General features: G+C 40.8%; 2 protein-coding genes across 6 annotated transcripts in view; one reads left to right on the top strand and one right to left on the bottom strand.

Moving 5' to 3' along the window:
• GABPA (GA binding protein transcription factor subunit alpha) overlaps window positions 1–18,716 on the bottom strand; it is a 24,452-nt gene extending 5,736 nt beyond the window's left edge. Inside the window, exons 1-7 of one of the 2 annotated variants that reach the window (XM_058800310.1) lie at window positions 18,573–18,716; window positions 14,616–14,716; window positions 11,331–11,475; window positions 10,379–10,463; window positions 4,771–5,016; window positions 1,222–1,416; window positions 425–481 (exon numbers count right to left, since the gene is read on the bottom strand). In XM_058800310.1, coding sequence (XP_058656293.1) covers window positions 425–481; window positions 1,222–1,416; window positions 4,771–5,016; window positions 10,379–10,463; window positions 11,331–11,475; window positions 14,616–14,692 — 805 coding nt within the window. In that variant the 5' untranslated portion in view covers window positions 14,693–14,716; window positions 18,573–18,716. Of the gene's footprint in view, window positions 1–424; window positions 482–1,221; window positions 1,417–4,770; window positions 5,017–10,378; window positions 10,464–11,330; window positions 11,476–14,615; window positions 14,717–18,153; window positions 18,283–18,572 lie in introns of those variants that run through there. The other variant, XM_058800311.1, reaches the window with a different exon arrangement.
• On the top strand, window positions 18,621–22,837 carry ATP5PF (ATP synthase peripheral stalk subunit F6). 4 transcript variants are annotated; one of them, XM_058800314.1, is made up of 4 exons: window positions 18,621–18,855; window positions 19,468–19,647; window positions 20,950–21,074; window positions 22,714–22,837. In XM_058800314.1, exons 2-4 carry the CDS (start codon window positions 19,478–19,480, stop codon window positions 22,740–22,742), a joined length of 324 nt encoding a protein of 107 aa, XP_058656297.1. In that variant the 5' UTR covers window positions 18,621–18,855; window positions 19,468–19,477; the 3' UTR covers window positions 22,743–22,837. The 4 variants fall into 4 exon arrangements, with proteins under 4 accessions (XP_058656297.1, XP_058656301.1, XP_058656298.1 ...); XM_058800318.1 differs by having other exon boundaries at window positions 18,825–18,855; window positions 19,465–19,647; XM_058800315.1 differs by lacking the exon at window positions 18,621–18,855 and adding an exon at window positions 18,913–19,101.

Genomic DNA, 22,837 nt, shown 5'->3' with positions numbered 1-22,837 from the left:
TTGGTTTCTAAGCAAGTCATCTCTTCCACAGAACCCTTCAGTTTTTTGAAACACTTTTTTATTTGAAATTAATATTTAAATAGATCCATTCATTAATGCAATATATAACCTAAAGCCCTGAAACAACTAAAAACCTCAAATATGTACCCTAGACAGCTTACTTCAAGAAAGTGAAGAATCTACCATCCAAAATGAAAGTTATAAACTTCCACAGTTCAGGTCAAACACTACCTTTCAGCCAGTAACAAAATATAGAGAAACTCAATGTTATGCTTTGAAGTTTAAAATATGTCCTCCTCCCTTTCCCAAGGAAAATCTCTCGAGTGATTTTCTAAATGTTATACTACCAAACTTCTGAACCACAGTACAGTGCTAAACCTGCACACAGTGAATTGTGTGAATTAGTGCTGACAGAAGTACTTACGCTGATCAATTGTAACAGTTGCTATTTCTCCAGAGTGTTCTTGGCTAGCCAACACATCTACAGATTGGAAAAAAGAACAACAGGCTTATATTTAACCTGCAAATAGTAAGGCACCTGAAGATCAAAAACTTCCTTATTTCATAGAGGAAAGAAATAAAAATTTGGTATCAGTTTGCAAGAGACATGTACAGTTCATGGCCTTACAAGTGGAGACATTTAACATCTGTCACTCATTTTTAGAAAGGTGTACGTGGCAAATTTCCACTAGCTCCATCCCCAAAAACCTTCTGCTATATTATGCAAATGAAGACATAATTAGTTATTAGTCAGGCAAGTTACCTCCAAGCATGGTACATCTGAAATGCACATATATTTATTATGTTAGTGTATTATGCACATACTTAGCAGCTGTGTTGTATACCATCTAGGACTTCACTTCCTGTCCTTAAAAATCTCCACTTCAATATGACACAGAAATGTACATTTCATAACTCAAAATCAATATTTAATTATAGAACTAACAAATTCAGTGGATGCAGAAACGATGAAGCTTTATAAAAAACAAAGGTGGAATAATCATTCACTACCTTCCACCAGTTATAAGATTTGATAAAAGACAGGCAGTGTTTAATATGCAGCCAATGTTTCATGGCAGGAGACATTCTAATACCTTCTCTTATCTTGTACTGATACCCTTGTTTTTACCATCAATATCAAGTAAAGGAAAAATGACTGCTCATAATGGGTTTCATACTTCAAGAAAAAAGTCTTAAAAAAAATAAAACAAACTGCCATACACTTTCGAAGAAGTTCCAGGTGGCTCCAGAGGATTTCTCCCCGTGGGACACGCTGGAAGAAATCTTCTTGGCTGAGGTTGCAGAGGTCGCGGCCAGGAATGCTGAGTGCGTTGAGGTCGATGTCAGTCATGCTGAACTCCTTCATCACCCACACCACCCAGTGGAGCACCTGGTCTGTCGACCACTGAACTGGGTCTGGAAAAGATGGATGAAACTGCAAATCACCTCATCATACACTGCAAGGTTATTATATATTAACTTCCATAAGAGTAAAGGCACAACATCAAGAAGCAGAGTTACTGAGACCAAATCTACCTGGAAAGTTGGTGACTGCACTTAAAATGGTGGTGGAATGGTGTGGTGACAGAAAGGGTGAAAGAACAATTTTCTTCAGAGAAAGTTTTTACATCAGATCTATGCCTGACATATCTCAAACATAAAAAAAAAAAAAAGAATTTTCTTCTTCCACAGGTCTTTAGCTTCAAGAAAACAGTACCTTCTCTCACAGAAGGATACTCTCCTTCAAAAATATTGATCAGTTTGCAATTATGACAAAATACTACATTCTAAACTCATCCACAACATCTCAGTTTCTGCCGACAAAAGCCACCACTGGCTATGTCTGGGATAGATTCATTTTCTTCCAGAAGCCCCTGCTGTGTTGTACTTTAGGCTGGTGACCAAACCACTGTTACTAACACTGAGATGTTTTGTCCACTGGTGAGCAGCGCTTGCAGAGGCCATGAAGATGTGGCTCAGCCCAACAGAGAGGACATAAAGCACAAAACTAGCAAGAGAATTTTGAAGAGAACAATGGGCTTGAGTTGGCTCTACTCATGTTCTCCTTCCTGGCCATTAGGAACACCTAACCTTGTGATGGTCAGTATATTATAGACACCTGTACAGGGAATCCTGTTGGGTTATTGTGCAATGTTCTGAAACTGCTGTATTCATTCAAGTGTATCTTACCTCTGTGCTGGGTTTTAATGTACCTTGTATCACTCTGCTAGACCAGAAATCCATGTAATATCAATGATTTTCAAGTAAATCTGATATTCAATATTATTCTAGATATTTCTGCACACATGGAATATCCAGAAGAACAAACTATCTTGTCAGACTATTGGACTCCAATACAAGTAGTTTCTCATTCAGCCACCCAGGGAGCAGACAGGGGGTGCACACGAAACTGAGGAGGGACAGCTGACCTCAACTGACCAAAGGGAATACTGAGCAATAAAACTGAGGAAGGACCCGGTTTTTTTCAAGTATCCCTGGCTTAAAGCCTGTCTGAGCATTGGCCTACTGCAGGTGAGTGATTGCTTCTGCAGGACCTTTTCAGCCAGACCATGAAATTTTGGGATGTTAACATGATTTAAAACAAATAAAATTAGGCATTAAGAAAAATTAAGAAAATTAAGATTTAGAGAAAGCAAAGTATCCTAAGTCTATAAACATTTATCTAGGAGCTACAAATTTAATTTTGGTTAACAAAGAACAGCTACATGGTATCATTTTTCACTAATGCTACCTAAAACAAAGGAATGTAATCCTGTGGCAAAAGACACACCACAAGAGGGTTGATATACCAAACATCAGCAGCAGTGAGCTTCCATCAAAAAGCTGCTAATTTCTTCTCAAGGAAACAAAAAATCATTACTTTCTCTAACCACTTCTGTGGTGTCCAAGCTTTCTGCTGCTCCATTTTCTGCATTTATTTCTCATACCAATTAATATTTTCCTTCCTTCTAGGTACCAAATATTTGGATTCCAATAGCAGAAATACTTCTAACAGAAAAATATTTATAATCTGTAATAAAATCCACCCAAAACATAACATAAACCAACACTTTAAAGACCTGCTAAATGCCAGTTTTCCATTTGCAGCAAACCAGAGAAGCCTGTAAGGATGAAGACATTGAACCACTACTTTTCTGGATGATTATTTATTCACTAGCTTTGACTCTTAACATCAATGCATCCTGTCTCCTGAGAAGATTCAAGAAATAATTTTGGATTATAATGTATAACATAGGAGTACCTTATTCCATCCCAGATCGCTGTAGTGTCTACTCAGAAAACATTTAAAATGTTATTCTTTTTAGGGGGGTAATTTAGCATATTTTTTGACATCAAGAGAAGACTATTTTTCATAATATATGGATCTCGATCATAATGAACTAATATGATTTTCCTGAAAAATCTGCACTCCTATGGCCCAAAAATCATTGAACTTTTGAAGCCACAGTTGTGGGTTATAGGGTTTTCTTAAAGCATCAATATTATAAAAGTTTATTAAAAATATTATTCAACATAACAGCATTGGTTTAAGCAAGTTTATTCTAATATTAATGTGACAGCATGATGAAAAGTAAAAAGTATTAATCTGCTTCTGATAATCCCTCACTTTTTTTTTCAAACTTTACACATCAAATCCCTGATTATCAACAGACATAACATGAGGAAAACGATTTTTGAAGTGCTTACCAATGAGAAAACGAAAAAGTAATGAAAAAGCCTTTGCTTTAGTTATCAAAAATATGCTCAAAATATTGGCAAGCTGCATGTCCTGCAAAGACCAGTGACTTGACTGGAATTCTTAAATCCTTCCAAACTTCCCTCTAGCCAAATATATTCCAGTTTTACAGGTCTGCTCATATGGAACAGCTTCCTGAATATGTCTTGACAGTACATTTCTGCCAGTCATAAGAAGCAATTCAGGTGGATAATCTCCCAAACATGATGCAGGTCTACATCCCACAGTTCCAGTTCAATCTTAAACAGACATTCGGAGATGTTTTTTAAGCTAACATTAAAAGAGCAACCTACTAAGTAAAACATTAACTCAAAAAAAGACGATCATCTAGAAGAATATTTATTTTCGGTTCTGAATAATCTTCCTCCAGTATGATGAAGTCCAGCACAGTTTCTCATACAAAATCTAATTTAACAGAATATTCAGCATCCTCCAGTCCATGAACAATTTATTTCAGCAACTTTACAGGCAACGCCCCATTACTGAATCTGTTAAATTCCACACACACATGAAGAGCTTTATCACTAACACACATTTTTAAGGAGGGCAGGAAGAAAAGTGCTTTCTAAAAACTGAATTGACAAGGTAGTTATGGCACAAAAGCACTCATTTAATGAAACTATTATGAGCATTCATTCTACTTCTTGGATTTTAGATTAGGTATTAGGAAAAACTTCTTCCCTGTGAGGAGGGGTGAGGCCCTGGCACAGTGCCCAGAGAAGCTGTGGCTGCCCCATTCCTGGATGTATTTGAGGCTGAGTTAGATGGTGCTTGGAGCAACCTCATCTAGTGGAAGATGTCCCTGCCAATGGCAGGAGATTGGAACCAGATGGACTTTAAGGTCCCTTCCAAGCCAAACCATTCCACGATTCTACAATTCCCTTATGCAGATTATTTGCAGTGAACTAACCCATACCACAGTTTTCCTCCTCTGAGGCCCTTGAGCACCAACCCCACCCAGCACAGAAGGGACCAGCCCCCGGCTGGGTGCACCCACAGCTGTGCACTGTTACCGTAAGGAATTCCGAGGCGCTCCTGCTCCTTCCTGTAGCCTTCCAGTGCTGCCGCCCACCGCGTCACCTGCTCCGACGTTTCATCTGAAATTGTTGCAATATGTTTGGTGCCATCCAAGGTTATCACTTGAGCTTCCTCAACAAGGTGAGCCTCAGCCTCTGCATGATGAGCATCTGGATCAATCACAACCTCCACGGTCTCCACAGGCTTCACGATTTCCAGGATGTTCAGCTTGGGCTCTATCCCTAAGCATGGAAACATCACAAAACTTAAGAGACAGTAGTGCAAATATGACAAAAACAAAAACATTGTTTTAAACCCTTCTGATTAGTAGGGCTAGCAAACTCAAGAAAGAAGAAGGACTAGCAAAACTCAGGAAAGACACAGGAAGGACACAGGAGTGTCATCAAATTTCTGTGAGTGTCCTAAATTAAAATTACATACTCTATTACAGAGCATATACTTTAGTAAGGTGAATAACAAAGTTGTCCCTCCTTCTTCCCCCAGTATTTCAGCTTCTTGTTCTATATAAGTGATCTATTTCACAGATCTTGAACAGAATGGTCAGCATGTGAGCATAAAGTACAGTATTTTGGTCTGTAAGAAATAAATCATATAAAAAACCCCAAAACAAATAGAAAAAGCAAACTCCAAAAGGACCCAGAACAAGTATCCAGCTACACTCCAACCATAAGGCATTTCTTTCAGCATTTACAATACTTCCCTGATATCTCTGGGGTCTACAGAAAGCAGCTAACATTTTCTTTCAGTACTCTGAAGCAGACAGTGTGTTAAACAGCAAGTTAAAAGAAACACAGAAAATTCTCCTCATCTTAGGCTTTATCAGCTATTAATGTTTTGGCTTTTTGTCTGTCATTTCAGCTATTAGATCATGGAGCTAACAAGATATGTCTGCATCTATTCTGCAGCAAGAAAGGACACATTCACTAATGCTTTGTATCACAACCTTCTCTGTTGTCTTCTGAGGTGTTTTGTCCAGCTGGTGTCTCACCAATTCTCATATATTGTACAAAAGATTTTTCAGAATTATTTCAATTTTTGTAACATACAATTTTCATTATAATGCCAACAAGCATGCTTATTTTAAGAGATTTTTATCAAACATATTTTCACACAAAAAAAGAATCCTTACAATTCTATTTTATCAGAAGTTGGAAAACCTTGACTATGGTTAGGCTGATGAAAATTGGATTCACAGAACATCATATGGCCAAAATAACTTCAGTATCTTGTATCATAAAGATATTATTTGTGTCCTTCCTGTCTGATCTATATTAAAGCACAGCATGAGATGGTTCTGCAGGTAACAGCCTTAAATGCTAAATCCACAATCCAGTCATAGTTTGTAAGGGAAAACAAATGGAGCATGTACCTGTATTACAGGTAAGAAAAAACAAGTCTTTTTCAGACAACTATTCCTCTAGATTTTAATAGGCATTCAGCTTGAAAAAAATATTAGAAAGGGATCAAATACTATAAAGACCCAAGAGTACAAAACTCAGCAACGTGAAATCAAGGAGGTGAAAACAGATGTTGACAACCAGTAAGTGGTTGATTAGATGAAGAAGCAGATCTGAATAAAAAGGAAACAAATACCTTACTTAGGAGAATGTTTTATCTAGGCCATGAAAAATTTAATATGCACAACATAGGCTTCCTTCAAAAGCATACAAAAATGGGTAAGGGAAGCTACTAGAGGGTTAAGATTCTATTTTTGATCCTCAAAAAAGAAAGTAAAGAAAAAAGAGATACAGTTCATTATTGCTCAGTAAAATAATTCACTGTGTGTCATAAAACTACATGTCAGAAGAACTTTGTTCTTCATCCACAATACAAACATGGAGATCAAAGCAATGAGTCTCTGTAGAGGAAACACCTTGTAAGTAAAAATGTGAATTAACAATCTGCCAGCTAACTTACTGCAACACTAGAACAACACTAATTCCCTGGGTTTGCCTGCATCTCTCCTCACATCTCTTCTCCCTTTACCTATCCATAAGAGATGATCAGGTCCAGATTCTCATTCCTCCAACCAGAGGAAATGAGTTATGGCAAGGCAGAGCACCATAAGAGTCTTACTAGTAAAATGAAAAAATAGGAATGGTATTTTATCTGCTGTAGAATGAAATGCTATAAAATAACTACACTCAAGTTCAACTATAGAAGAACAACTATTTTTCACCTGTTGTCTTTGAATTTAAAGCCAGCTCATCAAAATTTGGTAGAACATCTGAACTGACATAGCAGCTTTTCTTTCAAGAAATAAGAGAGTCCAATCTACCACAAGGATAAGCATCACTGATTACTCTTAGTTGAATTCTATACATTACATAAGTGAGGAGAAAATAAACATAAGTGAACTGAGAATCTCGAAACCTCTTTCATGCAAGTAAAATAAGAGGATGGAGTAAGAAGCTGTTTTTTCCCATCTGGCCCAAAGGGGCATTGTGGTCAAGAGTAACAAGTCCATATTCCTGTGAGTAATTCAAGTATCTTCCTTTTATTCATATGCATGCTGTTTGTTTTCTGATATTCTGCCCTGCCATATTTTACATACCTTGAACAAACAGGTATCTTATGAGTTGCTAAAGTATCAAGGCTGAAAAAACATTATTGAGAAGTATTCCAAAGTGACACAGAAGTACTTAATATTCAAGTGTTTCTTTTAAGATCGGAGGCAGGGAGGGGGGGAGGGAGGGGGAGGGGGGGGAGGGAGGGGGAGGGGGGGGAGGGAGACAAGGTGTGATGGGGGCATGGAGCAAGAAGCTCCTTGTGTTATGTGATCATGAACCTCAGTTTTACATTAAAGGGAAAAAATGAAACAAAGGAACAACATTGTGGCGGTGTCAGTTTAAAACTTGGTGGAAACACCAATTTTATGGAGTGGTTTTGGTTCGCCAATTTGAGATTTCCCAGGTGGCACATCAAGGAGTGTGATGGGTTCAGCACTGGCCAACCACCAATACACTCATGTCCTCCTGTGAGGTAGGATCAGGAGAAGGGCAAAGCAGGTTCAAAATTTTAAAAGGGTATAAAGAAAAATTTATTAACAATAACTAAAACAAAGAGTAGTAAGAATCAGAACACTTCAGAACACTTCTCCACCCCCAGAACCTTTTCTTTCCCACTGACAATGTAAAGAAACAAAACCTAAAATTTCAGTCAGTTTACCACCTCTAGAATAGTCTTTCTTCAGTTCACTGAGGGAGAGCAGTCCCTCTTGCTAATGTTATGGGGATTTCTCCATGAGGGAAAAAAACCCAGTTCTCTCATGGCTCTCAATCTGTCACAAATAGCAGCCACCTGGGGAAATCTGCAATCATGAAGTCCCTCCCATATTCCACAAGCTCTTCCCACAGCTGTGTTTATGGGCCATGTCAAATTATGGGTATTGTTCCAAAGATGAGCTGTTCAAAGGCAAAAGTTCTCATTTTCTATCTCTAAAATCATCTTCATCTCTGGGAACAAAGGTCTTCTTCTTCTCCTGGGGGTACAGAACCACTCTTCTTTTCTGTTCAAACTTCTCATAGGATCACAGCTACTTTAACATCTGCTTACTTGAGCATGGAAGCCTTTGCTTGATATCAAATTGCACCCTTCATCTCCCCATGGCTTTCATGTGTTACAGGGAAACAGAGTCTTTCCTCCACAGCTTTACAAAGTATTTCAGCCCCAAGACCAAGGCATCTCCTCATCCCTCCTATCTGGGATTTGACTTCTTCTTCACTGACATTGGTGTCTTCATGTTGCTCCTTTACATGCTTGCATCTTGTTCCTTTCTCTCACTTGAGGGAGGATTGAAGCACTGAAAAGTTAACATCTCACTCAGGACCTGCAGATGGTCACTCAATGCCAGAGGTGGGAACTTTGGCTGGGGCTGTGTCAGGATCAGCCTCATGGCTGGTCTTTAATTTTCTCCACATTCAATTCCAGCTGCAGGGCCACTCTGCACAGGCTGCAGGGCTGTCCCTGCTCTCAGCCACTTCATCTCGTGTGGTGGCCGTGCTGGGGGAAAGGGACCTGGTGGCAAGATCTCCACAGCCATGGCCCGGTCCTGCTCCAGCCAGGGCTCCACAGCCTTCCCCGCCTTCCTGCCTGGCAGCTGCTGGGGCCTGGCCCGGGCAGGACAGGGCTTGGTGCCCCTGGGCCCCCAGAGAGGGGCCTGGCCCCATGGCAGAGCCTGCCTGGCCTGGCCCATGGCACGCCCTCCCCTGCCTGGCAGCCAATGGCAAGGGGCCTCATCATGGGGAAGGGTCCCAGCCCCGTGGCCAGGACTGCCCAGCCCTGGCCTGGCTGACACAGGGGGCCAGGGCGTGTTACCTCTTTGCAAACCAGAAGAGGAAGTTCCCACACTTCTTTCATCTTTAACATGTGTTTTTCACAGAGGTGTGTCCAGCTTTCCAGTGGCTGGAAGCTTTGCACCACTTCCCTAAAAGTCTCCCATGCAAAACCATGACAAACGTGGAAGATGATAGTAAAAATATTCATCACTCACATCCTTCTGAAAATGGAAGTCTGAGCACTGAATACTAGAAGTTACTGGGCATGAATTAAGAACAGTTACTCTAGTTCCCTGAAGGATATTTCCATTCTATTTTATAAGTAGAAGAGCAGTACACCTCCCATTACATATGGGGAACTGAGGAGTCAACCTAGCACTAACCACCTGACACTTAGCATTAAATGCAAATTGTCTTACTGAAGACTGTTAATACAAAGCAGAAAAGTTTTCTTCTGTTTTATCTACAATGAAGCCAAAAGAAAACAAAAAGTGCACTCCAAATTTTGCTCATCTGCTTTGCTGATGTAACTCAAAACAGACAACTAACCTACTCCTGTACAAACTCATCTCTGTTTAAAAATACAGAAATAAACACCCGTAGCTGTTGCCACAGCCCAATATGTACATTGACCATAAAGAGTGGTGGCTGTCTGGCTGTCCTTCCACTCAAGACATATGGAGGGAGCAAAGCGGAAAACTAGGACAAAAAGTAAAACAATGAAGCTTCTAGTTCCTGAGAATCTGACAAAGGGAAATCCTATCATACCAGATAATACAAATAAAAACTGTGCCTTAACAAATCCACACCCAACTGGTTAACGTTCCTCTTACACAATGGTTGATTCTGACTTCTCATCCAAAGAAAACAGACAATAGACAGTGATCACGGACCTTGATAAGGATTTTCACCTCACAGGGATGAAACTGCCACCTACCCACAAAAATCTTTTGCCTGTGTTATTTAGTCTGATATGAGTAACTACTCAACCTTGAGGAAAACCTCATACTGTAACTGATACTACTTGACTAAGAGTTGTTTGGGTTCTGGATTTGTGTTTAATTTTGTTACTTATGAAAACAATATAAAATTCCTTTAAAAAAACATTTCAAATAGCATTAGTGAATGATATTTATTTTAATTTTACTACTTAGAACTACAGTACACAATGAAAAAGACATTCTGAAGCTCTGTGACCATTCATTGATTTTCTCAATTTTACAGCTAGGAATAAGATATTAGGTTTGCTCACAAATATTCATGCAACATTAGTTTGTCTGTACAACAGAGAAATGTAACTGCTTACCTTGCCTAGATATTACTTGTACACTGAGTTGCACTGTTCCATCTGTTTTCACTCCTTGATCAAAAAGGCTTCGATCTGGGTCCAGCTTGAGGTAAAAGCATTAAAAATTAAAAAATTAAAAATATGTATTAGTCTCATAGATAGAATAAACTTGCTCTCCTTTAAATTTTAGAAACATTGGGTACCTACAGCAAATTTTCTGAAGAAGCATGCAAATATTTTTAGTACTGTCTTAGACATAGTACATAACAGAAAAGAATTGACTGTATTTGAAACTTGCCCCTCTGTTTAAGATATTTTTGCCTAGAGGAATATTTTTTGACCTAAAATAAGTAATGCAATAGGAGGAGGTACCACCACTACCTGAAAACTATCTACAGTTCCTTTTCTGAGTTTTTAACACCTTTGTGAAAAAATTTTTATCTTTATAACAATATTCTCCTGTTGTTTCTGGAAAAGCCACAGATGTCTGATGGTAACTTCAAATAAAACACAAAACAGTTACACTGTCTAACATGTGCCAATGCCTGTAAAAATGGGGAAGGGGGATTTCTTGAGTAATGCTTTGCTACCTCTATACCTCAATAATACAGAAACCTTCTCATTTATATTAAAAACAAGATTAGAATTATGGAACTTCTGGCAGCAACAAATTATGTGGGCTACCTCAAGAGAAAGTAGTATGGTCATTGCCCTCATTCTTCTTTCACTTGCAAGGTGGTGTCTTAACTTCATGCCAGCAACTCCAAGAATATTTTGATTGTATTCATACTGAATTAGTATGCATATATTAAATGGTCTGATGATAATGAACCTGACATGAAATTAAACTCTTAACTGCAGTTAATATTCCACATGAAGCATGAATTCCACAGACAATGGAAAAAAGGGAAAAAGTATGTAAAACACTTCTCCATTACGAAGTTAAATCTTTCATAACCTTTCAATTTACCTGGATATCTTGCAGACAAATCTCATGTGCATCCAAGGAACACTGCAGTCTGGGTTCCAGCAACTTCTTAAGATTTCCAATGGGCTCACTGATGTCAATAGCCTGACTCACAAATTCTGCAGTGGTGTAGCTTTGCTCGACAATGCTTAAATAGCAAATCAATATAATAAATCATTACTTACATGTTAATAGAGCAGGTACAGGAAAGCTTAATAAAAGTTGGAAGTAAACTAGATAAAAAGTAATACTGACTCTGAAATCTTAATATCATGCAGTGTTGTATTGCACTGAGTAGTTTATTCAGTTATTATTTTGCACTGAGTGGTTTGTTTCATATCACAGGGTTTGCTCAGTACACCCCCCAAGTCCTGAGGTGTTGTTTTCCCCCAGGTTGGTTCCTCCCTTCACACCTCTCATCAGCTGTATCCCATTGGCTGTAGTTCCTTTCCTCCCCCTGGGTTAAAAATCTCCCACCATGAGGTACCCGGTCTCTTTCCTCTCCCAGACACCATTTCCTCTGCCAGACTCCCTCTTTACTCTCCCAGAGCTGTTCTACATTAAAGCTGTAGGACTTTGGTCCCAAGCAGAAAGACTGCCTCTCATCTTTTGCTTTTGTCCTTGTTGGTGTTGCTGGGGTCCAGAGCTCGCCAAACCAATCCCCCACAAGGTGAAAACTGACAGTGCAGTATTAGTTTGAGTACTCTTAGTTTGAGTAGAGTCAGTCACTAAATTTGGTCTCATTAATTTTACAGTTGTGTAATTCCTCTTTTACCCTGTCACCACAAAAAAAGCTCAGGTAAATACCAAGATTCAGATCACATTTTTCAAGACAGTAAGCCATGGTTAGCATATCATATGTTGTTAACTTGCATGTAGAGTAGACTAATTTCATTTGCTTTGCCTGGACTGTATTTAAAAGACATTCAGGTTAAATGCAAACACAGAAACACAGGGAAAATAGAAGGGAAAAATGCTCACACTCATACACAGCAACTTTCCATGTCTTTTCACTGGTCAGTACAAGAATAATAAGCTTAACACATAAAAGGGACAACCAGAAAGAAGTACAGCAACATGGAGCCTTGAAGGAACTATATTAGTCACATGACATGGTTGTCCCACACTACAACAGTGACAGTATTGGCACAAGCATTGGGAAATGTCATTGTTATGGGACACATTTATAACAATGATCTTACACAGTCTCTCATTTACACAGAAGGAAACCAGAATGTACACACATAGTCTGTAAGTGGTAAAAATACACAAGGAACTTAGAACAGTAAGAAACTAGTAAGTGGCTTTGAGTCAGTTCTCCAGAATACGTTCTTAAAAAGAAGTTAACCTAACCAGCCTCAGTTTTTCTACCTGTTGGAGACTGAAATGTTATGGTAGAAGGCTTAAACATCTTTATGAAGGACTTTTGCCTATTATAGCTAAAGTGGGTAACAAGAACTGCACCACCACACCCTGAATGGGCCTCCTGACTTGAGGTCCTCAACTGCAAGCTAAGACAGATAACATAAAGTGACCTAAGTCTGGGCTTGGGGAAAAGAATACATTCACAAGAGTGTGATAAATGATAGTCACTTCTAAAATTTTAAAAGGTATATTAAAACCTTATCAAAAATACAACATAAGACTGAATAAAGAAAATATTACAGCACCAGGAACAAAGGATTTTTCCTGCCATGGGCTCAACTACACAATGGATGCTTCACCTTTTAACCCTTTAGCCTCTCCCAAAGTTCTGTCTATTGACTGCTTTTTCACTGTCCATCGACTCCTTTTTCACTGTCCAGTAGTGGAGTTAACTTCTTTACATCCTGATTGGAAGTTAGGTGCCACTATAATAACAAGCTGACCCTCCCAAATGTCGTGACTACTCACGTAACCCCGTGATAACAATGCACAGGGGGGTAAACCATAACTATAAAACTTCTCTTAACATATATATAATATTTGCCTTTTGATTGTGAGAGCCAACCATTGCATTACTTATCTATCACAAAAGGATTAAGCCCAGCACCTTTGGGATAGAAGCCCCAGCCCCAGGTTTTTCTGCTGCCAGGCTCCCACAGATCCCTGCACCAAGGCAGGGAAGGAGGAGAGGTTTTGGTGTGTGCCATGGCCTCTGGCCAGATGCAGTGATCACCCATCCTCCACCAGACAGACTGGCCCAGCTGCGGGGCCTGCCACCCCTGCAAGGCCACATCTGTGAGGGACAACTGAGGGGGTGTCAGGGCTCATCAAGGGCCCCCCACCAAGGGGGTCCCCAGACCCCGCACTGTGTGTGATCCTACATGATGCAACAAATCTGCAGTCGTGCAAGGGACAGTGCCAAACTTGTCCCCCCACCAGGAGGTACCTGTGTGTTCCCACCTGCCCAAATGTGTAGTAATCCATGGGATTCTCTACTTTTCAGTAGGGACCCTCACCACCAAGGAGACCAGATGGAGGGAAGCAACAAGATATCACTGGGACCCTTGGAAGGGTGATAAGCTTCCACTTAATATTTGTCACTCTCCCTGACCCAGCCTCCCACCTCTACTGCTTTTTTCTTTCTTTTCTCTTTCTCTCTAGTATTAAATAAAATATATCAATTTTTTTGGTATCAACATCTAACCTCATTTGGCTTTAATTAAGTTTTGGGTTATGTTTCATACCTTTCTGTGTTTGATCTGTTTTATTCTGAGAGACTTAGTTTCCTTTGCTCTTCTGTGCTTAGACTAGAATGCAGCACTATCCTACACATTAACTGATGCTCTGAGCTTCCAAACACAGTTGTGAAAATTAGAAAGGAAGCACACAAAACTAAAAATCCAGGTTGAGATAATTAAATCAGAGGGCATCCTACTTCAGTATGTACGCTTTCAATGGCCCTAACAATGGTATAGTAGATACCAAGCATCATTTCTGCCCTGTTAAAAACAAATCATCCTGTACAAATCCTGTACAACAGTAAAGCAAAGGACTGGAGATACAGAAAGGTCCATCTCAATTACAGAAGGATCCACTGAAGCTGAAAGGTTTGCAGCACACACACACAGACATACTACTACAGACATGAAAATAGGGAAAGTAAAGTACTAATTACGTAGCAAGAGATAAACAAAACAGTTTTAGATAATGAAGGCTGAGGAACATGACAGCACTATACTGATTTCCTATAGTTGCTACATCTCAACTTCTGGAAAACCACTGTTTAATTAGATAAGAAGCAGAAAAACTAATTAGTCAATTAAATGCTGCCTAAGGATCCCAAAAAGCAAAGACAGTACATACCTTTCTTCAGTGCATTCCTGTTTCTCAGTTCCATCAATCTCAATTTCTATCAGCTCCTCTGCCTCTCTCTTAGTCATGGCTGCAACGTCTTAAGAACAGAGCTATGAACAGAAAAGAATTTTTTGTGTAAGTCACAGACCAACAAGACTAGACAATATTTTGTGTCCTATCACACATTTTTTAAAATCAAATACCAAAATAGCCTTTGAAAGCCAAAAATAAATCCAAAACTTAATTCATATTGCACAAAATATATTACTATACCTGGTCTCAAATAAATGTTCTAGAAGCAAACATGGGACTATTAAGACATTTGCACAGAGCCCAAAGCCTGATTCTCTTGGAGGCACCCAAATTTATGGATTTTTTTTGTTGTTGCTATAGGCCACCTACAGCAAAGCACATCTGAAAAATCCAAACTACCTTCCTAGCATGGCTGAAAAATGCTTATAAATTTGAGCAGCATTTTACATGAAATGCTGCCGGAGGCAGTTAGAGAGAAGATGTGTGATTTCTTCATAGGCAAATAAAGTCAACAACAAAGTGTTTGTTGACCATCTCATCTTTCCACCCATGCCTCCCATAGGTGAACAGCTGATGACATGAACACAATGAATGCATCTTGTGAAGTCCCAAACTAAAGCAGGATGTTAGCAATGAAATGAAAAGCTATTCTGTGACAACATTCTCACTAACACTGCAGATTTTCATGCCCTGTAGAACACTGGAACCTCTTGGGAACATAAGTGGCAAACAAAGAATTACAGCACTTGGTCTGTAAGACATAGTCAGTCTGGCATTACTATTTTTCACTAACCAGCACATATACCATAACTACGAAATATATATGATAAAAACCAGGCCAAATTATATTAACAGTTTACAATAAATAACATCATGAATTCATAGCAAAAGAAGTAGGAATCAGAAGTACGGTGGAAGAAAAAAAAAAACCACTGGAGAAAAAGCAAAACATTACTACTATTTAAATGGCCAAATAGAAGAGGTCACCAAGATTTCCATCCTGGAATCCTCCTTTCCCAGGTACTACTCTATCCCAAACCAACTGTTAGCAAGAGTATCTACTGAAGACAAGACAATAAGGATATGCATAATCTTTAAAACTTCTCAGAAGCAATAGTAACCAACTGTGTTTTACAGCTGCTACGTAAATTGTCTAAAGAAATTCAAACTACTCATCATCTCCTTCAAAAACTATTCTGTAAGATTAGCTGTCAAGAAATCAAGTGCTCAATGAGGTTCATTCTGTAAGAAACTACCAAGGTTAGGAAGTAAAAAACCACCTTATCAACATCTCACCACAAGAAGCAAACCCAGAACCTGTTCACAGATCTGGCTTCATGAAAATCTCCAAATGGCCAGTGTAGTGTCCACTGAATAGGGCCCCAGGAATCCAATTCCTGTACCGCTTAATCTTGTGTATTATTCTCAGGATAAATGGGAGGGACTGAAACACAACTTCTGAAGAATGCAGACAGGCTTAAATACCTGAATGCACTAACACCCACATGGTTACAGGTGATCTGTCAGACTGCTAAAAACATATTTCAAACCCCAGATTTGAGCAATGTCTCTTGCTGAAAACTCCCAAAGAAGCAAACTGATATGATAAAAAAGGGGTAAATGTCTTTTCTGTTTTAGCAATCAGATTAAAAACAGAAAACCAAGGTAAATTGTCTTTTTTGTGATGAAGGGAGTTTACCAGTAAGGTCACAAAGGGGTTAGGCTGGGATTTCTGTTCTTTGACATATTCATATGTTATTTACTGAGAAAACAGTGCAAACGTACAGAAAGAACTCACCACCTTGATAGATTTCTGCCAGAAATTATTCAATACAGCTAAATGCAGAGTTATGATAATGAGAAAATATTACTGCCCACAGCAGCAGTGCAGACTTAGTTAAGGCATTTAGAGGTCCCTATGGATTGGACTCCCAACTGGCAGCTGGTACTAGTGACTGCTCACTCCCTCTTCAAAGGCAGCTCATGGTTGAATCTCTCAGGCTTTGCTATATTTCCAGATCCCTGGAGAGACAGGAAAGAGGAACCCAGGCACAAAAAGCAGGTGCACAAAGAGCAAGCACACAAAGAGGAAGAAAGATGGTTCTGCTGAGCACAGACACAAAGAAGGGAGATGGGTATAAAGAATAACAACATAATGTAAACACATAAAGTCACTAAAGTTCACAGAAGCTGAAAGGGGGAAATTATTCAGTTTTTCCTAATCTAGCATAAAGAGATTTCTTACAATATGAATATTTCACATGAAGTCTATCAGTCTGCTCCTACAGGATGATGCAGAGTTTGAAAGGGAATATAGGCTCAGATGGGACTGAACTGCCTGCCCCTTCCCTGAAGGCTGCTGAGAGACAAGAAGGCTCAGAGAGCCTGGCTTGCATGGAGAGGTCATGTGGCAGGAACACTTCAACAGCAGCACTTGTTCAAAGGAACATAAAACCTGTGGTTGATTGCTGGAAGGCTCAGCCTACTGATTTCTGCTTGTTTCTTTTTCCTTCAACCTAACAAGCCCTAAGACTTAGCTGTTAGCCAAGAAGAAAGCTGACCTCCCCTAACATACAAGAAGGCATGGTCAACAGAGCCTTTTCCCCATGTGACAGCCCAGTGCTACTCCAGTATCCTTTACAGTAAGGAGAGTAGTCCCCCATTCTGCTTAAAATCTATCTTTTTCCTAGAACACAAGGAGTTAAGCAAGCAATGAGCCCACTGGGAAATAGGCACAAACTCTAGGAGTAGAATTGTTTGCTACCCCACCAGGTAATTGTGAGATCATACACATAATCAGCTGATACTGAAGCCCAGTCCCTGGAGTTATCTATGCCCCACAGAAGCTCTGCTGTGTGCAGCACATGGTTCCTATCCATCCATATTATCCAAATTACAGATACCAACACAAAGCAGGTAACAAAGCAGACAGCCTGTCCTTTACAGATCAGCTTTTACAATCATGAGCCAGTTCAGCTTTATGATGGTGACAGTGGAGCACTGAACAGGGTGGGGGAAAACCACACCAGATTTGATGTGTTTAACTTCCTTACCAACAGCCTGAAGTGAGAAAATAAAGCCAAACTGGGAGCTGTGGCTGTGCAGCATGTACCTGGCCAAACAATGGGAAGCAAACTATGCAAGATAATGGGATCAATTAGGTTGGAAAAGACCTTCAAAATCATCACGACTGAACACCACGAACAACAACTGAACACCAACTAGAGCATGGCACTAAGTGTCACATCCAGTCTTTCCTTTAGCATCTCCAGGGATGGTGATTCCACCACCTCCCTGGGCTGCCTGTTCCAATGTCTAATCACCCCTTCAGTGAAGAAATTCCTCTTACTGTCCAACATAAACGTGCCCTGACACAGCCTAGGACTCTATTACTGGTCTGCAGAGGAGCAGAGCCCACCTGGCTGCAACCTCCTGTCTGGCTGCAACCTCCTGTCTGAGATACAGGGTCCTTCCTGGGCCTGCTTTTCCCCGAGGTGAGTATGGAGGGACTCACTCCTCATCAGATTTGCGCTCCAGACCCTTTCCCAACTCCGCTGCCTTTCTTTTCTCTCGACTCCCTCCAGTCCCTTCATGTCCTTCTCGGAAAGAGTGGCCCAGAACCGGTCACATCACTCGAGAGGCTTCTCACCACGCCAAGGGGAGAGCCACACATGCTGTTACGTGTTCGGCCAAAGCAGGGTTTTTACAAGCGGGGATAAGTTTTCACACGCCGTGGAGGCCCCGCGATCGCCGCGGCGGGAGCCCTCGGTTCCCGATCCCAGGGCCTTTCCCCGCGGCCGCCAAGGCGCCACCTCCCCGTGGGCCCCGCTTCCCGCGGCGCCTCCGCGTCGTTGTTTGAACCCGAAACGGAAATGGGACCGCGGAGCCGCCGGGAGAGAAACGGAAACAAAACACGGGCCGGGCCGCGCTCACCCGCCGCCGCCACCGTCCGTCCGTCCGTCCGTCCGTCCGCCGCACCGGCACGTCCCGCCGTCCGTCCGCGTCCGGGAACTCCCCCAGCTCCGGGTGCAGGACCGGCTCCGGGAGCGGGTCCAGGAGCGGGCTGCGCCAGAATCGGGGCGGCGCGCAGGCCCAGCGCGGGGAAACGCGGGACACCGCCGCGCCCCCGCACGAACTACGGCTCCCGGCAGCCCCGGCGGCTCCGGAAGGCCCTGAGCCCTTTTCCCCCGGTTGGAGGCGGCTCTGTGCGGGGACGGTGCGTGCTGGGCTCTCCCGGGGCTCTTCCCGCGCTGTCCCAGGGGCGCTCAGCGGGGCCGGGCAGTGTGCGCGGGTGGGGCAGCCCCGGGTGTGCGGGTGGAAGGGGCGGGGGGGGACGGTGGCTCCCGACGCGCACTGCGAGGGCGGCGGGGCCGAGCGGAGGCAGCGGCTCGGCCAAGGTGACTCTGGGCTTGGAAGTGTCGCCTTTTTTCCTACTCAAACGACGCGAAGGGCGGAATTCACGGTTTGTCTGGGTTGTTCTGTCGCGGTTCCGTACCGAACCGCAGTACCGAATCGCGGTACCGAACCAGGTCGCGGAGCTGCAGCCGTGGGATCACGGTGCCCTCGGGTTCAGTGGTTGCTGGAATTTCCCCTCCCCGCCATGCTGTTTTAAATAACCTTTGACTACCTCTCTTGGAGGTATTGAGCTTTAAAGCTCAGCTCCAAAGTACATTTTTTTCTTCTTATGCATTTATTTTAGTAATATCCTAAAGGAAATATTTTTTCTGGTTTTAGCTCCAAGCTTTTTTTTTCCTGCTTTTTTAAAATGCATTTATTAAATCGCCGTGACTAATTTTTTTATTCTTCCTTTCGTGTTTAATTAAAGCAGTAGTGCCACCATGATCCTGCAGCAGATCTTGCGGCTTTCCTCCCTTTTCCACTCCGCCGTGTCCGTTCACCTGCGCAGGAACATTGGGCTCTCTGCCATTGCCTTCAACAAGGCAAAAGAGCTCGACCCCGTCCAGAAGCTCTTCGTGGACAAGATCAGAGAGTACAACACCAAGAGCAAGTAAGTAAAGGAATTTGTCTTAAGGGGAAAATCCGTTTATTTTGACATAAAAACATCAGCCCTGAAGTGTTTGATTTTTGACAGTTTGATATGTCTGTAGGCTGGTCTGTAAATATTTAAGGTGTGTTTTTCTGCAACATTTGTGGTTTCACTGGTGGGAAAGATTGTTCTTGCATATCTAATAGAAAATAGCATTTTTTTTTCTCTTAAAAAAGAAAAAATCTGATGGCATTCTTTCTTGGGCAGTTAAGTTACACAGTTAAGGTCTCTTGCACTCTGCATGAATGTACTGGTGTGTTAATTTTTACCCATCTACATGCTCTATAAATATGGGGGGAAAAGCTAAATAAACCCTTTCTTTTTTTTTTTTTTTTTTGGTTTGTTTTTTGGTGGTTTTTTTTGGCTGGGGAAAACACAGTTATTCTGTAGTCTTGTTTCCAGAAGCTGAATGGAAATAGCCTCCAAAACCAATTAAGAATTAATGGAATTATCAGGATGGTCCATTTACTTAACTGCTTAAGTTAATAAGCAGTTCCTTCAAATGGAAGCTTAGATTCTTGTAAAGTTTGGATGAACTGCTGACCAGGAAAGGAAAGCTATAGTAATTCTGTGTAATTTATTCTTGGGAAGTATTCCTGGGAAGGAATTAAGATGCTTCCTAGCTCTACTGGTAGAAGATGTGTCTATCCCTACCTACAAACCCATCTGTGGAGGGAGGGAGATACTTGGTGATTTTTACCAATTCTAAGCATGGATCCCGTGCTGGTACAACTGAGTGCTGGCAATCTAAAGAGTTACTATTTTAGTTATCTGATGCTTGAATGCCAAGAAGCTCCTGTTGTGGAAGAGATTTTTGCTTCTTTAGCATTCAAAATGCATTTTCTTGGCAAGAACAGTTAAGCTTTACTAACTGAGATAATTAGTTCAGAGACAGAAGACGTGCAAATCACAGTTTTGTTAGGAATTCACACCTGGAACATACAAAACTAAAATCCTGAGAGCTTCCATACTCATCAGTGGTTTTGCCTAGTAAGACCATCTCTTGTCTCAAAAGGCTTGGATTTTCATCCCTGATAGCTGGATTTTCATCACTGACTGCAGAAAACCTTTACCCTTAGAACCTTGTTTGTGTGTAAGGTAAGGAGGCCCTAAGGTGTCATATAGATTTGGAAATATTTTAAATTGTTTCCTTTGACTGGCTGTTAGAAAGGTTTTAATTTATAAATGGGCTTGAAAACATAGAATTTTTCATGTGAAATATTAGAACTGAGTTGTTAATCACAACTTTTAATGTTTTATTAGGCAAGCTGGAGGGCCTGTTGATGCAGGACCTGAGTTTCAAAAAGATATGAATGAATCCCTTGCAAGACTCCAGCGAGCATATGGGGAGGGAGATCTCACCAAGTTTCCAGAATTTAAATTTGAGGGTAAGTTAACAATCTTACTGAATTCTAATTGCAAGTAGAGACATGTTCACTCACAGGTTTCTTAAATTCCCCTTTGGTTTATATTTGTACCAATAATTTGGTGTAAAATGCCCACTGGGAATCTTACGCTTTTGCACAGTTCACATCTGTTTCCATGTTGATTATTTGTCTTTTCTAGCAAGGATGTGGTCTTCATTTTGCTAATGATTAACAAAACTTGCAGTCAGATCAGGCTATCTTAATTGTCCTTCAGACACCCTAAAAAAGACCTCAAACAGAAATAGAAATACAGAAATAAGGTCTGTATTTTTCTCATCTTGCCAGAAAGATCAGCAGCCTATAATGTGAATATCAGTTAGTCTTAAAATCATCCAAATTGTGACTTTCTTGATTTTGTAAGCTCCTCTGTAAAGCCACTGATTTCAGAAAATTAACATAGGTCTTAACTTCCTTACTTATGAATATTTTGTGGCTAAATTATATTAAACCTTTTTCTTCAGCTATTTGGATATGATTTCTGTTTAACTGCTGTAAGTTTGTTTTAGTGTGGAAAGGAAGGGGCAGACAGCATGAGGCTTGGTGGGTATCTGGCAGCCAGCCAAGGCCAAGCAACCATAGTGAGCAGCTTGTAGTTCTGATCAGACTGTCTGGGAATTCTAATTTAGATTTGGAACAAACCTGAAAATGTTTTGGATTTTGGTAGTACGAAATACTACATTGGGTAAAGTTGATGCCAGGTTGTTACTGGTGCAGATAAAACAGAGTACCTGTAAAGTAGGGATCTATGGTTTTTCTGTTTGATTTTTCCACAGTTTTAGGGATGTAGTTTCACTACATTCAGTTTTATTTCTGTGTCATGTGTGAAACTATGCATATTAAAATTTTACTTGTTTTTGTAAGGAAAAGGAATTTTTGTGACCGTAGGAACAGAGCAAAGCACATACACAACATGACTCTGTTCTTTTGCCACTGTTGCCTACCCTTGATCTAATTTCAATTAGGTTTCAAATTGTTATTAATCTGAGTAATTATATGAGTAGGAACATCAATTTCTTTACCTTAGGGTTGCTTACTATAAGCTGACCCTTGCCTCTCAGACTTTGTATTAAAGACAGCAGGCATTAGGGCCCAAAGCCCTAAACTTGGTGAGCTTGTACCTTTGACATCAAGAACTCCTTGGTCAGTGTTTGCACTGAGAGCATCTTGCTCAGTTGAGTTGAAATTGGGTGCTCCTCTCTGTTAATAAACACTGATGATACACTAATGAAAGGGAGAAAAGAGAGATTACTTGTTCTTATAGAGCTGTGTTGGAAATACTCATCCAGTAATGTTCTGGTTGACTTCTTCAGTTTCTCTGCTGTCTTCTCCCCTGTGCCAGGTGTCACTAAAAGCTGTTTAGGCAGAACATTACTGAGGCTTAGCCTTTATACATAACTCCTGCAAGGTGAAAAAGACCTGTCTCCATCCTACTTATTGTTTACTGCTGCCCACATTTAATCAGTCAGTGGAGGTGTAGACTGCAATGTGCTCCTTTAGCTTGGCAATGTAATGGTTACTTTTCTTTGAATTACAAATTAATTGTGGTGTTTGAAGATGGAATAAACTAATAGGAATTTTCTCTCTCCCATTCCTCCTGTAGAGCCCAAGTTTGAGGAGACTCCAAAGTGATCTCTGCAGCTTGTACACCAAACAGCAATGTACACCCATGGAGTTGCTGAACGTGGCACCGATTGTAATTTAATAAATGTAGTACTTCAGTTTGA

The sequence above is a fragment of the Ammospiza caudacuta genome, chromosome 2, assembly GCF_027887145.1.
Source record: "Ammospiza caudacuta isolate bAmmCau1 chromosome 2, bAmmCau1.pri, whole genome shotgun sequence".
Taxonomy (NCBI): domain Eukaryota; kingdom Metazoa; phylum Chordata; class Aves; order Passeriformes; family Passerellidae; genus Ammospiza; species Ammospiza caudacuta.
This window is presented reverse-complemented; position numbering and strand designations above follow the sequence as displayed.